Raw genomic sequence first — 17265 nt, 5'->3', positions numbered from 1 at the left:
ATGAAGTGCTTAAGAATTAGTTATGTGGATATTACAAGTATTATTTATTACTTTTAGAATGCACATTAGAAACAAAATGATCATTTCAAAGATGAACTGATAAAGGAAAGGGGAAAATATTAATTTCAACTTCCACTAGTTAAAAGATACAATGGATAAAAATGCCAGTTTATTAACTATTAACCTGATATTGAACCATCTGAATTCAACAGCAAAATGACCGTTGGCTTCATATGGACAACATTTTTACATATTTGATTTGTGAACAAGCTGAGTCCCTTGTCAACAAAGCACATAGACCCTGAGTTAGTATCCAGACTCACCCCTTTTTGGAGTTTTGCATAATTGTTAATTCGAAATAAATAACACAACATAAACCTCAGCCTAAGCTTCCACTTTAAGCTTGGATGTTCCTAGGGCTTTCCTTTAAGGATCCTCTTGGTTCTCATTCTCAGTTGCCCTAAAAGACAATCCCACGTTCTTTATATCTTGGTTAGAAGTAATTAGACCCATTCTCCAGTATGACTCAGCAGTAATTACTCTGAATCTTAATGAAGAACTTTATCACCTGAGTCTTAGTGACTCATCAGTGCAGTCCCACATTCCTAGACAGGGTCTTAGTCTTGCCACCCTATTAAAGGATGTAACCCCATTAATTTCAGTGAAGTTGCCCCAGTGTATGCCAGTCTTCAGTTTGTCCAAATGGTGTAAGAAAACCTAACATAGATTGCAATAGATTGTGTTTGTGAAAGGAGATGATGTAAATGAATTACATATTTATACATTTTTATCTAACTAGATTAAGCCAGAAAATATGAAATTGTTTCCTTAAATGATCTATTTATTTTGTTTTGTCCATCTTTAACCCTTTCTTACCTTAGAACATATGGCATTAATAACCTTATGGATGATCTGAAAATTCTGTACCGCACCGCTGGACAGAAAGGACAGGGTATTACCTTTATATTCACAGACAATGAAATCAGAGATGAGTCTTTTCTTGAGTATATGAACAATGTTTTGGCTTCAGGTGAGGTTTCCAATCTTTTTGCACGTGATGAAATAGATGAAATAACACAAGATCTGATATCTGTGATGAAGAAAGAGTACCCAAGACGTTCTCCTACTAGTGAAAATCTCTATGACTATTTTCTTACTCGAGTTCGCAACAATTTGCATGTGGTTCTTTGTTTTTCTCCTGTTGGGGAAAAATTCAGAACTCGGGCACTAAAGTTTCCAGGTTTGATTTCAGGATGTACTATGGACTGGTTCCAGCGCTGGCCTAAAGATGCTCTAGTAGCTGTTGCACAGCATTTTTTAGCTTCCTACAAAATTGAATGCACAGATGAAGTAAAACAAAGTGTTGTTAACACTATGGGAACATTTCAGGATCTCGTAGCTGAAAAATGCGTTGAGTACTTTGAACGATACAGGCGTCAAACATTTGTGACTCCAAAGTCTTATCTGTCATTCATCAGTGGCTACAAAACCATCTACAGAGAGAAATTTGCTGGTGTGGGAAATTTGTCTGACCGCATGAAAACAGGTACAATATACTTTTTTCTAGAAAAAGATATGTATATATAATATATATATAAGAATAAAGAGGTTGCATTCCTTCTCTAAATGAAAAAGTCAACTCACCCTTAACTATAGAGTCCAGAGTCACAAATGGTGCCTCCATTTTATATATTTTGTGTGTGTGTAGTAATTCCTTTGTGGTGCAAGAATTTGTTTTATGTACAACTCTAAAATTGACATATTTACTTTTTAAATGTAAAAAGTAGCAAAGGTTTTTTGGGGTATAAGGGAGAGGTTTGGTGGTCGGAGAGGACATGAGAATATGAGAGCAGAGATGATGAGAAAGGGGATATGGAAGGCAGAAGGATGGAGGAGGAGTCAGTGAATGATGAAAAGCTTAGGAAAGAGGGTCTGGAGAAGCCCCCAGCGCTGCCATTTTGCTCACTCCTAGTGCCCTTTGTGCGTCCTGGTGGTTCTGCTGCATTTTGGTTTGTCTGTGGTTGTGGGTGTGGGCAAGGTTTCGCCCGATAGGATAGATCAGTGTAAGTTTCCAATCCTGCTCCCATTGCTGTGGATAAAAAACGGAGTGGGATCAGAATTGGTCCAAAATGAATTGTATATAACATTCCACTCTTAAATCTTGCACAGCTTGACATATCCTTTAGATCTCTCAAAATGCTGAACATGTCAGAGACAATTATTATTTCTAAAACTCTTTTGTACTGGATGAGGAATTAATGGTTTTGATACCATTAAAACCTATGTTGCAAAATGAACATTTTATGGAATGGTAGTGTACCATTAATAGTTACTCTTTTATACAAAAATCTGAGTCACCGCATTTCAAAAAATTACCCTGTTTGTAAAGATTTAAATTAAGTGAGCTCATTTCCATCAGCAAGGCAGCTACCATAATTGGTTTTCAGTTATGTTGTACAGTGTGCTTACAAAACACTTGAAATTTTCGCTTCATTAACTTTGTATGTTTTGTAGACTACAAGTGAATTGTAAATTGATATTAATTAATAGATAAAAAGCCCTTTGTTCACTTTAAGTTAAAACTGCTACTGTGGATGTATTCCAAGAAATGGTACTGCTAAAAAAACCCAAAAACAAATTATGCATTTAAAAGTATTGAAATTAACCACCAAAGGAAGGTAGGTTAATATTCATATACATTCACAATTAATAGTCTATTAAATAAATATACCCAGGTAAAATTTCCAAAACCAAGCTTAACTCTTCCCAAAGTTCCTGATCAGCATTCATCCTAAAAATCTGCACCTATCCATTCTACCTCCATAGTCATTTCTAATATGGGCTACAAACTCTCACAATAATCACCCAAAGGTTTGCAGACCCAGCCACATACCATCCTCCAGTTTACTCACCAATTATTAGCCAGACACCCACATGCAGACCAGAGACTTTCCTATCCCGTGCCAGCAACCCACTGTGATCAAAATGAGAAACACCATGTTTCCTCAGTCCACTGTTGCACAATGAGGCAGAAAACCCAATCTACTTTATCTACCCTTTTCTGTACAGACTGGAAATCTCTTTACAGCTTTCCTATCCACCATCTTCTCATGACTGAGTTCCCACCACTCAGATGAAGACCGCAGGCCAGCTCTTTAGTTGGTGTAAATCTGCCTAGCTCCATAGAGGTCAATGGAGATATGCTGATTTACAATAGCTCAGGACCTGGACTCTCACAACAACCTTCAGCCAGCCCATGCAACCTGCAGACCTCAGAGTAGTGTATTCATTAGATCCGTGAAGTACATTACTTAGTTACCACAGAGGAGAGTAGGGAATCAGCCCAGTTGCAGAATGTACCACATTTTCTTATGCAGTCAAATGATTTCACCAATTTCTGAAGTAAGAGGGTGGCTAGCAGCTTGATCCTGCAGTGTGCTGAGCCCCCTCAGCTGCCAGGGTAATCAGCTGGAGAAGAGGGTGTTCAGAACCTCACAAGAATATTCAGTACCTTAAATAACGCTGAGCACCTTGCAGAATTGAGCTGTGCAAACAGACCCCTATAGATGGCCGGTGAATGGCTACACAAATGCAGAATTGTCCTTGTTTGGAGAAAATGCAAAGTAATGATTTAGATACGTCCATTTATTTGTGAGGTTTTTTTATACATGATTTTCTTTGTCTGTTTCTCTCATTGTTTGTTAAAAATATGGAGCCAGTCTAGAGCTCAGGAGCATGCTGTCTGTCTCTAGCTCCTCCCACCTCCCCAGATTTCCATGTAATGCTGAGCTTAGGAGCTCAACATGGTCTGCTGCATCTCCTGAGCTCCCCACGTCTCCAGGCCTCTCTGCTTTGCCCTATTCTATGGAGCTTAAGAGATATCTAACAAGTTCCTGTTTCTCCTGGTCTCAAATGAATTTATAAAGTGCCTGTCAGGTCTTATGAAGTTTATAAAACTGCACACCACAATACTAAATTTTAATGATTTTTTAAAATCTTGCTTCATATTTCTGTGCTAATATTAAATTAAATGGCTGTTATCCTGAATGAGTATCATTATGTTATGTGGTCTGATAGTTTTAAGGAATTAAAAACATGCATTAAAAGAAAATAAATATTTAAAATTAGTCATCCAAATCCATATTTAGGAACCTGAGTAAGTGACCCTGGAGCATGATTCTGATGTCCCTTACTCCCGTGAAAATCAGAAGTAACTCTAGGGAAATAAATGAAGTTACACAGGTGTAAAACAGGTTTACAATAAGTGAGATCAGATTTGAGGCCACTGACTCAGGTTCCTAAATATGGATTTGGATGACTGATTGTAGGCACCGAAGTTTGAACATTTAGGCACTTTTACCTGCTGCATAAATATACTGTCATAATTTGATTTAAACAGGTCTTGCAAAACTCATGGAAGCTGAGATTTCAGTAAACCAGCTGTCCAAAGAACTGGCAGTGAAAGAGAGAGACTTGGCTGTTGCTTCTAAAAGAGCTGATGGCGTTTTACTGGACGTGACTATGAAAGCCCAAGCTGCTGAAAAGGTGAAAATGCAGGTCCAAAAGGTGAAAGACAAAGCCCATGCCATTGTGGATGAAATTGCCATTGATAAAGCAGCAGCTGAGGAGAAGCTTGAAGCTGCAAGACCTGCACTGGAGGAAGCAGAAGCAGCACTGCAGGTCGGAATTGAATTGATCCCATGACAATGCATACAGATAATGAGAATAATGATCATTATGTGTGGAACCTAGAGCATTTAATTATGTTTGTCCATCTTCAGCAAGGCAAATCAGAATGCTGAAAATGCATAAACTGACAGGTTCCAGTTATCATATTAATTGTGAGTGAGATACAAGGTCCGGAAACTGCAGTTGAATCAGCTGGACACCTTACACTTAACACAATCACCTTTGGGTTAGATTGAACCTAGCTAGGCAAAGGTGCCCGGGGGTGAGATTTAAAAGGATGTTTCCACAACTTTCACTCCTAAGCAGAGGCCAGGTGCAATCTCAGTTTTATTCTTCTGACTGTCAAAGTCCAAAGGACTCTGGCACTGGACTGCTAACCCCTGTACAGAAACCCTAAAGGCCGGGCAGGGAGCAGAGGAGTAAAGGTGGGCAATGCCTCTCCCACTATCAAGCAGTAGAGTTGGGCTCTAGAGGGGAGTGCACAGTGTAGAAGATGCTGCTTTTGTGTGCATTCCCTCAGCACACTTTGGCCTGATTCTTCAATATGTTGCGCTATGTGTAGGCTGCTGGGTCAATGTAGAGTGAGTCGTACCCATTCTACATTTCTTAAGTGATTCTCCTCCTGTACAAAGTAGGTGCAGTGACAGTTACACTGGCTGCCTCTGTGTGCTGAGGTATAAATTCAAAAAGGGAGGCAGGTAGCCCCCAAGGGACATAATATGCAAAAATGTACACTGCACTGATCCTCTGGCTAGTGTTTAGTTAAAGCAGGTATAGGCGGCGGGTGTAATCTAGAGCAGCCACAAGTCTGCTCTTATCACAAGTGCAAAGCTGGTGGACAGGGACCCTGCTCAATAACAACACCTGGCAGTGCCATTCTTCTTGTCTGCGCTCTGCTGATGTCCCCTGGTGAGACATGTCTCTTTTCATATTCCCTATCCTGTATTCCCATTTTGTATAAGATTGATGCCTGGCATACAGTCCATGGAAATAGCAATCCATTTTCCTGTGTGTAAGGTAGGGAGAGTGTCAGATAGCCGAGGGGATGGCTAAGGCTGGAGCAGGAGCAGGAACGGGCATAAACTGGGGCAGGAGCAAGCCGAGGCTGGGGGAGTCTGTCAGAACTACCAGGCAGTTGGGAATCTCCTAGCAAGGTAGCAACATTGAAGAGACTGGAGTGTCTGCTTCCATTAGGAACTTATATACCTGCCTGTGGATTGGTTGGGCCTTTGTTGATTGGTATGTCCCTGTCATAGGACCCGCAGGCGGTTGCCTCTGATGACTCACCAGCTCAGGCTCAGGGATGACTCATCACAGAGAGTTGCCCACAGGCAGCAGCAGCGTGTTTGTGTAGAGTCAGCATGTAAAAGTCACTCAGGACAAGAGCTAATTGGGAACTTTCCTCTGGAATGATTTGCTCCTGGAAAATGCAGTTTCTGCAAAAATCAGAATTTTGAAAATTTAGTTTTTGTAAAAAATATTTGATTTTCCACCTGGTTCAACCTGAATTGGAATATTTTATTTTGCTGAACTGACCTGAAATGTGGTAAGATTCACTAATCCAGGGGTTACAGTGCCCCAGCAAGCCACTGCGGCAGACAAGAGAATGAACAGAAGGGAATAGGGATGTCAGTTGTAAAGCCCACTTCTTTAGCTCCTCCCCTTGCACAAAGGTTGTCTTATCTTCACTTGTGCACATAGGTGCTGGAACTAAGGGTGCTGGGGGTGCTGCTGCACCCACTGGCTTGAAGTGATTTCCATTATATACAAGGTTCACAGTTTGGTTCAATGACTCTCAGCACCCCCTCTATACAAATTGTTCCATCACCTATGCTTGTGCATTTATGAAGTTAAAACTATTGGAGAATCAGGTACACCAGAACTGCTTGCAAAACTGCAGCTGCAGTGCTCATTTTATAGATACAACTTTGAAACAAGTCAATTGTGTCTACCTGAGGCACAGGACTTCTGGGAGGTGCCACCAGAGTATAGCACCTCATCATTACCTCCACTATCCTTCCTGGGTAGCGGCTAAGCCACAATCTTGCCCTTTTATGCTGAGATGTAAAAGGCTAAAAAGATGCACTACATTTTGAATTTTAGTTAGATTACATTGGATTTGAAGAGACATTGGTCCCTGATGGAGACATTCATTAATTCTCATGCACTTCAGTTTGCAAAGGATAGATGCTTAAATAAAAGGATCGTTTTCTTTTGTAATTTTTCAGACTATTAAACCAGTTGACATTGCTACTGTTCGCAAACTGGGTAAACCTCCTCACTTGATAATGCGGATCATGGATTGTGTGCTACTTCTGTTCCAAAGAAAAATTGATTCTGTGACAGCTGACCCAGAACGAACATGTGTGAAGCCATCATGGACTGAAGCTCTGAAGCTAATGAATAATTCAGGATTTCTCAGCATGCTGCTTACTTTCCAGAAGGTAACAAATAAGTTACATCATCATTCCTCATAACAACCCCTATAGATCCACGTGAGCATGCCCTCTGTGTTTATATTATGTATAATTCATAGTTGCTGTAGTTCAAACATTGGCCTTATTAAAGCTGTTTGGGGCTTTTTATAGTTCATAGCTTTTTTGTGCTTTTTATATTTGTACAGAACTTACATTCAGTAATGTAAGTAAGCTCATTTCTTTTTCATTGGTCATTATTTTTGTAGTCCTTTCTGCTGAAGAGAACTGGATGGCTCAGGAGCCTGGCAAGAGGCTGGTAGGCACAAATGTCCCAAGCAGTGGGTCAAATCCTGAAATCCTTACTCTGGTTTGATTCAGTTCTTACTCAGGCAAGCTCCCATTCTTTAACGGGACTATGCCTAAAAAAGAATGGATTGAAATTTGAGTAAGGATAGCTGGATCTGGACTACTATTTTTGGAACAGGCCACAACATCCTACCATTCATCTCCTTATGTTACCAGGTCTGTTTGCATACATGCATGTAAGGTCTTGTCTACATTAGAGAAATTTACCATTCTAAGAACTGTTGGGTCATCCTAAAAGCTTGTGAAATGCTTCACATCCACAACAAAAGTGTTCCAAATGGTCTGCATGTATTCCAGGAACCATTCTGATTATACTTCCTTTCAGCAAGTATAAGAACTGGTTCACTCTTAACTGTTTCATTTTGAACTATTTTAGTGCCAATGTGGATAGAGATTTCTGGCGTCCTAGCACAAATCATTCACACATAGTCCTTCCATGATTGTGCTGCAGCACACCAATCACTGCTCAGATGCCTGCACTTGATTTTCTGCATTCCACTGCACAGAGATCAACTTGACTGGAAGTCACATACTCATAGAAATATCTCTGCACACACTACAGAGCTCTGCTGTGTGAGCAATTTCAAGAGCAGACAACTTCTACTAGCAACAGATCTGCAACAGCTTTTTCTCATCTCACAACAATGTCCAAAAGAAGACAGTTTATATGCATGCTCCCAGCTGGCCAGAGGCCAACACTTGGGTCCTGATTGTAGTGTGAAGAGGAGATCTAGAAGCGGCATTGGAGAAAAAAGCACTTGGGTGTTTAACTGGATGTCTGAGTGATGGTTGGAGCTTGGTGTAAACCAGAGAAGCAGTTGATGACAGTAAAAATTAAAAGCCTGAAAGTCCAGTATAAGAAAGTTAATCACAACTACCCTGGGTTGGGGCAGAAAATCTGCCCTTTTTTACAAGGAGCTTAATTGGATTCTGAGGCTTCACTTTCCACCTAACCTGAGGTGCTGTTGGACACAAGTAAAAAGGCAGGTGGGGTGACTGTCTGGGGAAAGGATTGCCTCAAGGAGCTGGGAAGACCCAGATGCTGTGGAGCCAGGCCTGGAGCTGTGGGGATCACATAATCTATTTGAGGGGAACCAGGATCCTGACACAACTGCAGACTTAGTAGACCTGAACAGGTTTTAACCATGGTTTCTGAAATGGTGCTAAATACACTTTATCCTTATCTGCATGTCAAGTTAAATTAATTTCAGCACTGGTTCAGATGCACACTTGGTTGATGCCTGTTGTCAATAATGGGTAATTTTTGTAGTGCATGGAGTCTCCACTCTCCTTTCATCCTCACTAGTGGTGGGCTCTCCCTCCTGAGGCATATTGGCAGCATGAGGAAACTTCAAATGCACCTGTTCAGCCACATTTTGTCATAGACCAGAAGATAGGTGGTCAGGCCTAGTGGTTGGAACAGTGGTGGTGAGAGCCAGAGTCAAGAACCAGGAGCCAAGTCAAGGGCCAGAGACAGTGTCAGAGGCTGGGACAGGTCGAAGGCAGGACTGGAGCATAGCTGGAAACAAGGCAGGAGCAGAGCTGGGAGTAAGGCAGGAACGAGGCAGACGCAAGAGAGATCACAATTGTGGGTGAGTGCATTGAGCAGTTGCTGTCCAAGTGCTACTGCTGGTCTTAACAGCAATCCTGGCAATGGGACTCAGTCAATCAGGTGATCTGGTTAATCAAGTCTGTCATTAGCCAGTTGATCCCAGACCCAGCTACATACCATCATTCCTGACACCTCTGTAGGCAGTCAGTTCCTAGGACTCTTCATCTGGTATCTTTCCCAAACCCTATAATCACTAAAAACAAGAAGAAAATGAGATTAAAGACAATGAGGCCTGATTATGCACTCCTCTCTCAAGTGAAACTCCTAACGAATTGTCCTGTTTGTCACTTATTAATACTGTATATGTTCCGAGTGGTAGTTCTCAATGCATTTAACTTTACTCCAAGAATCAGGACAACTTCTATCAGAATGTCTAAATTCTTGTTGTAAGTGATACTGGCAAATGGAATGAAAAACACTGGAAAGTGTCTTCCATTTTTGATTAAGTGATTTTCTTGCCTTCCTCTTTCCTTGCACTGAATTTCTGTGTTAGTGTATGTAGTGGTGGGGAAACCTCATAACGTCTGGAGTTTTGAATTGGTTACAATGCTACATCTGAACGATTTGATGTAAATCGTATTTTTTGAGAGATTTCCGTTATCACCTGGTTTTGTCAGGGCCAGGAATATCACTTCAGGTCCCAGACGGATTTTAGACATGCATCTATTAAAAAGCAAAATCATTAACTACATTTTGCAAACCTCTAAATAGAGATTTAGACTGGTTCTTATTCCACCTATGCTAGTTTGCTAAACCCAAAAATTGAATAGGAAGAAATAAAATCTAGATATATTTCAACATCCAAATTTCAGCAAACTTTCCTTGTTATAATGTAACTAAACCTAATTTCATCTGTTTTCATGACTGGCTTTGTAACCATTACATTAGCTAGTGATCTGTCAGGAGCCAGGCAGGCATTTCTGTCAAGTACCTTCAGAACAAAGATCTATTACTTTGATGCTATGAATAGGAGGATGATTTTTAGACTCATTAAAATAAACATAGTAATAAATTGTCCGTAAAAAAAAGTTTGAAACGTTTAATACTTCCTCCATTAAGCAGTCATCCCTACCACATATATGCTTTACCAATACATATTATGTTGTTTAAGGGGCTAGTTTCAGTTTTTTCCATGATTTAAATAATTATATAAGGACCACAATAATCATTTCTTTATTGATTTGCCTTTTAATGTTCTCTATAATTTGTGAGAAAAATTGAGATTAAAATAATGAAATGGAAAGTTGAAACAAATTCCTTTTAAAATTTAGGATCAACATCAGTATTATCAGCAATCCTTGTAGAGCCAAATAGGGCTTTTGAGATTAAATCCTTTGATGGTACAGATGGGGCCATGTTGCAGTGGGGGCTACAGGAGGAATTCTGGCTCACTGTGGGGAGAAGCAACTCCACTACCCATAACAAGGATGAAAGGGTGCAGCCTGCACTTCCCTCAGCACTGGTAGGTTTGCTAGTAAGTGTGATGAGTGGGTGTGGCTATAGTCCTGCCCTCACCCATCGTTCTCTGCTTCTTTGGGGAGGCTTGCGTGAGCCAAGAAGAGTGCATTCGCTTCCCAGTCAGATTGTAGCTGGCCTTTGTACAGGTGCAAAAAGCATGAGGAAAGCTCCTTGCATTCTTCCCTCCTCCTAGGGCAGCCATATTGAACCAGGAGTGACCTGGTCTTTAATAATTTGCTTTAATTGTTTGTGTTTTGCTTTCAAATTCAAACCTACTCTGCAAAATCTGATAGGCTGCTAATTTTTTTCAGCACACTCTGAGCACTGAATACAGGGAAAAGTTCAAAAAGAAAATTAAGACCATAAATGGATCACTTTAAAATTGGTGTTAAATTATTGAAGTCATATGGATATAAATTCTCTATCATCTTTCTAGAGCAGATCCCAGCAAAACTTTGACTAACTTAATCCTATATAGGTACATCCTAGATTTAAAAAAAAAACAGTGTAGAGTACCATATTCCAATACTGAGTGAAATATAAACCCAAATACAATAGTGTGGGTGCAATAGTAATATAAATGATTATTATTAATAATAATTAATAGAGGTATTTAATATATACTGGTAGGTTTCAGGAGAGAAGCAGAAGAATGAATTTGTGTGCTTGGGAAGTACACTTAGAGTGCAATTGGAGAGAGATCTGGAGAATTGAAAAGAGGACCAGCAAATAAGTAAAAACTGAAAGGAAAAGTGTACGCTTCATGAATTTGTTCCTGCCTGCTCTGTGATTTGGAAATGGTGGGTCTTATGGAGAACTAAGAAAAGGAGATACAGATAGTTGAAAATAATATACTGAGGAGAATGGCAGACAAGCAGAGGGTAGACAGAGAGTGTCTGGAAGAAATTAGGGGGAAGATGAACTTGGGACCCTCAGTGATAGAGAGGCTGGTGAGTGCACATTTGAGGTGGGCTGGACATGTGATAAGAATGGAAGAAACCAGCAAAGAAAGAATGGGAGGAAGAAGGCAGCGAGAAAAGACATGGAAGACTGAGAATATGATGAAAAGACTCTGTCAAGAGAAGTTTGAAGAGAATACAATGGCACTCCGCGACTGTGAACCTGTGCCGTGGACTGGCAGGGGTCATGAAGAACTGTGGGCACCTCCTGCCCCATGTAAATGGGGAAAGGAGTTGAGAAGTGAAGTGATTTAATATATAATGGTAAATCACTTTTTAAGAAAAACATTTTTTGAAGAACAATATCATTTTACAGTCATTTTAAAAATAAGCATAATTACGCACACTGTAAAGTGATTATTATTTTGGTAAGGATCATGTCTTCATACTGTATGTTTGCCTGAAAATTAATTGGTCACAATCATGTAATTTAATTTATAATTTAACTTTATCTTTAGATTTCTTGCAAATAAAATCCTCTAATTACAGTTTTTTGGCTTTACAATGTGTTCTACTTTTATATGCATGATAAGATGATCTATTGTGTTTTGTGTGTGTGTGTGTGTGTATATAAAATATATATATTTCTTTTTTGTTAAATAGGATTCAATTACAGGAGAGATTGTGGAACTACTACAGCCTTATTTAGACATGGAAGATTATAATCTGGAGACTGCTAAAAAAGTTTGCGGGAATGTAGCAGGTCTATGTTCATGGACACAAGCAATGGCATACTTCTACAGTATTAATAAAGAAGTCCTTCCCCTTAAGGTATTTCATATATTTATTTTCCACCAGTGAGAGATGGGTTAAAATGCTAAAACACATGGATTAAAAATAACTTCTCATCACAGTTGACATAACTAAACTATTTACTTAGAAAGAAACTATGTTAAAAGAATACTAAGGTTGGAAAGTCAAGCAGTTAAAAGTTGGGAAATGCCAGAATTAAGTTTGCTTGTGCAACTTTCATTCAACCTCTGATGCATATACGTTATAATATAGACTTTAACTGTGTGATCACATACTATTTTTTAGACAGGACCCTGCCTCATTCAGAACCCAGCTTCTCCTTCTCCTTCACTCTGCCTGGGCTCCAGCATGGAAGAATATTGAAAGTACAATGCCACAGTGGCTCCCTGCTGATGGGCAGGCCCCAAGTACAGAGGAGAAATGGGTACACTTTACCAGGGCTCAGTCCAAGGGAGGGGCTCAGCCAGAAGGCCATAAGCCCATCACCATGACAAAAAATATCTTTAATTAGTGTGTCTGTGTGGGCTGGGATGGTGGCCTGTGTTTTGATTCTCCCCTGGGCCTAGTGAAAGGTTGTTTGGGGCTTGCTGCTGGGAAGAGCAATTGCAAGGAAATTCCTGCTCAGCCTCCACAGCCTTGGGAGGCTGTTCAGTTCGTATGTAGAATCTGTGAGGAGCTGGAGCAAATGGAATCTTTGGAGAACTTAGCTGCCAAACTCTAACAAATCTCTCCTGAGCGTATGTGAGATCTTTCAAAGGCTTAATTGGGCAAACGTGGGTGGTTTTTCACTTCGATAGAAAAAGATACATTCCTGATACCTCTGTGACTAATTTCAAGTCCCTGCCCCAAAGTATGGAAATGCTAGAGCTTCTCAACACAAAGTTTGAAAGAATTTTTTACAATGGGGAAAAGTTTCCCTCATCTCTTCTGAACTGTTTTTGATTAAAAATAAAATAATAATCAACCTGAATAGTTAAAGTTTGGCATAGTTATAAGCCAAACAGGTTATTATAACAGAAAATGATGGTAACCTTAACTATAGGGGTCACTATCTGGACTTCCTATAATCCTAAAGTTATGGCTGTGAGGAGGCGGTATGCTGTCGGCTTTCTTTTTGTTGAACATTTTGCACAGTGTTGATATTTAACAAGAATCCCAGGAGCTGTTGGAGAGGTCATGGGAGTTGCCTTTGGATCTTCCCTTTGTATCTTTGGATCCTCCCTTTTGAATTCTTTGGAGGAGGACACAGTACACTGCAGTGGGTTACTGGTCCTGAGTCAGCTCTTGGGAAACAGACTTCTTGGCAAGACAGAGTCAAAGTGTACTGTGCCTGACCACCAGCAGATGTGCGGATTGTGGGTGATGAACCAGGGGATGCCAAGGACAACAGTTGAATATGGTGCAGGAATTAGCCCAAATTGGAAAATTTCTTGGTGGCCTCAAATGGCAGTTAACTCTAGGGGAACCATCCAGTGGGTGACCAGTCCCAACAAAAGGAGTGAACCATTTATGAACTCCACTAACTTGGGGGGTCCTTGCACTGGGTGGGGATATTATGTGGTTGATCAAATTCCAGGTCTATGAAATTGCCTGAGGGCAAATAAGTCCACTAGTGCCTCTAGGTTGGTATCAGGCATCACAGAGTGCCAGAGCCTGAGAGGGAGTTGGAAATATGTTGGATCCTGATTGGCCATCACCAGGGTACTGGCAGACATGAGTTGGTGTGGGCTGCTGGGGAGAGGGGAAGGAATGCCAGCCCAGCCTGGACCCCCTCTCGAGGCTGGTGCTTGATGTTTTCCTGATCAGGGCACAGGTTGGACCTTGGCAGGGTTGCTTGATGCAAAGTGTTCTAGTTCCCCGCAGTATAGGCATAGGGCGATGCCCAGCATTGATTCTTCTCGGTGTTGAGAGGCAGGGTCGGGCATCCTTGACTTGCGTGGGTTTGGGCAACAAGGAAGGGATTGGTTATGGGAGAAGGGCTGAACCAGTAGGGCTGGCAGGCGCCAAGAGGACCATTTTTTTTCTTGCCAGTGTTTGGTCAAGTGGTTGTCAATCTTGATGCATAGGTCAGCTAAGGCTTTTGGAATGGACAGGGATTCCACCCATACCAGTTCATCTTTGATATCATTGATTAAGGTGAGCTGGAAATGATAACACTGGGCAGACTCATTCCACTTGGTCTCTTCTACCAAATGTCAGAACTCCACTACATATTTAGCAACTGGCCAGTATTCCTGCTACAACACTTGAAGTGTGGTTTTGGCTGCACACTTGTGACTTGAGTCATTGAAGATCATCACCATAGCTTGAACCAAGTCCTCACATTGTCCCAGAAGCGGGCTTGATTATTCCAGGAGTGGAAACGCCCAAGTCAGGGCCTCCCTGGGAAGCAGGCTGATAATCAATCCCTCTCAGGCTTGGTCAGTAGGGTACGATTGTGGGCAGAGGAGAAATATGACCTGACACTGAATTGCCATGGAACTTGTCAGGTAGGGGGAGCTTGAGCCCATGAGGAGCAGGGGTCACAGCTGAAGGTGGCACAGCTTGAGCTTACAGGGCTGCATTCTGTGCCTGCAGGACAGCAATCGGCGCTTGCAAGGTCTTGTAGGGCTCCCAGTATTTCTGTCAGAGAGAGATTGACCTTTATCGAATCCATGCTTGTCCTATCAGTCCTAGTTCTCTTATTGTTTGTGTTTGGCTGCTCACACTGTCAGTGACCAGGACATGGACGGTCATGCCTAGTGGTTAGAGCAGGAGTTGGTAGCCAGGAATCACAGACCAGAGTCAGAGGCCAGGCACCAGAGCCAAGGGTCAGAGTTCAAATCAGAAGTCAGAAATCAGAACTAAGGGTCATAATCAGAGTCAGAGGTCAGATTCCAGAGCTAAAAGTAAGGAATTGCAGCCAAGAGTCAGGACTGGTTTCCCTGGAGTGAGGTAAGACTGGGTCCAAGGCAGGAACAGGAGTGGGAACAAGCAGGCACAAGAACTATCACAGCCATGGGCTAATGCTTTGAGCAGCTGCTGAACTGCTGTGCTGAAGAGCCAGTTTGCTGACTCTTCCAACCAATCAGGTGAGGTAGCCAATCAGGCAGCCCACTTCAGGCCAGCTGCACTGATTAGATTGACTGGAGATTGATTCAGCTGCAGTTCCTACTTCCAAACTGGCTCTGCTGCTGTGATGGAGCAGGAAGCGGGGCGGATTTGACCTGGGAATGTTGCAAGGGAGTTACATTGGGGATGGGGGACTTCCCTTGAAGGAAGTTACCTGAGCTGTAACCTGAGCCAGGAGGGAGGTTGGGAGAAGTGACACCTTCTGGCTGGGAGACTGAACAAAGGAGAGGAGGAGCTGAGGGGAGGGGGAAGAGAGCTGCTGGAGGAGGTTTTGTCTTGAGTCTTGGGCTGGGCGGTGCAACGCAGGGAACCCCAAGCTGGGGTCTAAACTCCCTAAACCCCCCAGAAGGACTTGATTGAGGGGTTCTGGTTGTACCTACATGCTACGCTTGGGACTGTGTTCCTGTCATCTAATAAACCTTCTGTTCTACTGGCTGGCTGAGAGTCATGATGAATCTCAGGAAGAGGGGTGCAGGGCCCTGACTCCCCCACACTCCGTGACAGCTGCATGCCCTGATACCTAAGCTCCCTGTTCCAGTTGATTTATTTAGTTCTTTTCTCCCAAAGACCTGCCTCTTTGTGTTGGATTAGCTTTCAGCTCCAAATACCCCATTCGTGGGGGGGGGGCAGCTCTCTCTCAAGTCTTCTCTCTCAGTCTCACACACCTCACCTTTTAGGTGTCATGGTGTGTATTTTTCCTTGCTTTTCTCCACTGTAAAATAATTGCCATCACCAGCCTGGTCTCTATGATCTGCTGTATGTCAGCAGATGCAGTGGCAATATCTACTGAAGTTCTTGTTGACATTGCTGTTCCCCTGAGGTTGAATTCATGGAACAATGTACTCTTCCTTTGTTGACATAAATCAGATTTGCTCCTCTAATTCTCTGTTGACAGAGCCGTGTCTTTTAGGGCCCACCAGACTTCATGCTGTATGTTTTATCATTCTTGGCCAGGGCCAGCTCTAGACCATATGGTGCTCCAGGTGAGGAGCGTCTTCAGTGATCCCCTCCATTTATTAAACTTTTGAATACCTTATTTTTTATTGCATTTGTAGTCCATTTCATGACTTTGATGCACGATTTGCATGCATGATTTATCCCTGTCAGATAAGATGATAAATTTGCATGCTAGGATCTGTAAATCTGTATTTATTCATGCCATATATAAACAAATAAAAATGGTTTCCTCTAAGCTTATAGAAACCTTTTAATTTTAAGAATAACTGAAATGTACTAACGTCAACAAATTGAACTGGGCACTAACCTCTGGTGGACCAGTATTAAATAGTGTTGCAGTAGGTGACAGCCTTAGAATGTTAACTCTAGTCCTTTAGTTCAAAAGCTTGCTTTTCTCACCTTTGCCCTTGTGAACTGTCAGAGTGTTACAAAGATCCAAAGACTGACCAATGGCATTTTGAAGTGGTAAAATAGCCATCATTGATCGAAGTAACATTTTAATGAGCCTGAGCTTGAAAAAGCTGCGCTTACCACTTGCAACTGTGATCGGCAGCGTGAACAGAATCCTCAAAGCTATCCCCAGATTAGGAAAAGTGTCTGTCAGCTCTGCATTATGAGTGAATTGGAGAAGAGAGTGCTTCCTGTGTTGCAGAATGTGACAGAAGTTGTCCAATTTGACATAGAGGTCTTTATCATTGACGTCTGAATATTCCCCATGTGTCAGTGTCCTGTGACGGTCTGTACAATTGTCCAAGAGTGTTTTCCTGTCCGCCGGCAGCTTACTAAGATCATACAAACCTCTTCTCTCCTCCCCCCCACCCCGTTTCTTTTTGTGCTGCTTCATTTGTCCAAACCTTCCTTCGATGGGCACTCAAGCCGTGTCAAAAAGTGAGCAAAAAAACTCCCTCTAGAATTTTTCTTCCGAGCTTCCCATCACTTCATC

The 17265-nt window shown here is 41.7% G+C and overlaps 1 protein-coding gene across 1 annotated transcript in view; it reads left to right on the top strand.

The window, feature by feature from the left end:
* The window catches only part of LOC123364581 (dynein axonemal heavy chain 5-like), a 317201-nt gene that overhangs the window by 193225 nt on the left and 106711 nt on the right, over positions 1 to 17265 (top strand). The window contains exons 59-62 of the mRNA XM_045006814.1: positions 882 to 1546; positions 4400 to 4680; positions 6918 to 7133; positions 12105 to 12272. Of these exons, the coding sequence (XP_044862749.1) occupies positions 882 to 1546; positions 4400 to 4680; positions 6918 to 7133; positions 12105 to 12272 (1330 nt within the window). The remainder of the gene's footprint in view (positions 1 to 881; positions 1547 to 4399; positions 4681 to 6917; positions 7134 to 12104; positions 12273 to 17265) is intronic.

The sequence above is a fragment of the Mauremys mutica genome, chromosome 2 (genome assembly GCF_020497125.1).
Source record: "Mauremys mutica isolate MM-2020 ecotype Southern chromosome 2, ASM2049712v1, whole genome shotgun sequence".
In the NCBI taxonomy this organism is placed as follows: Eukaryota; Metazoa; Chordata; order Testudines; family Geoemydidae; genus Mauremys; species Mauremys mutica.
This window is presented reverse-complemented; position numbering and strand designations above follow the sequence as displayed.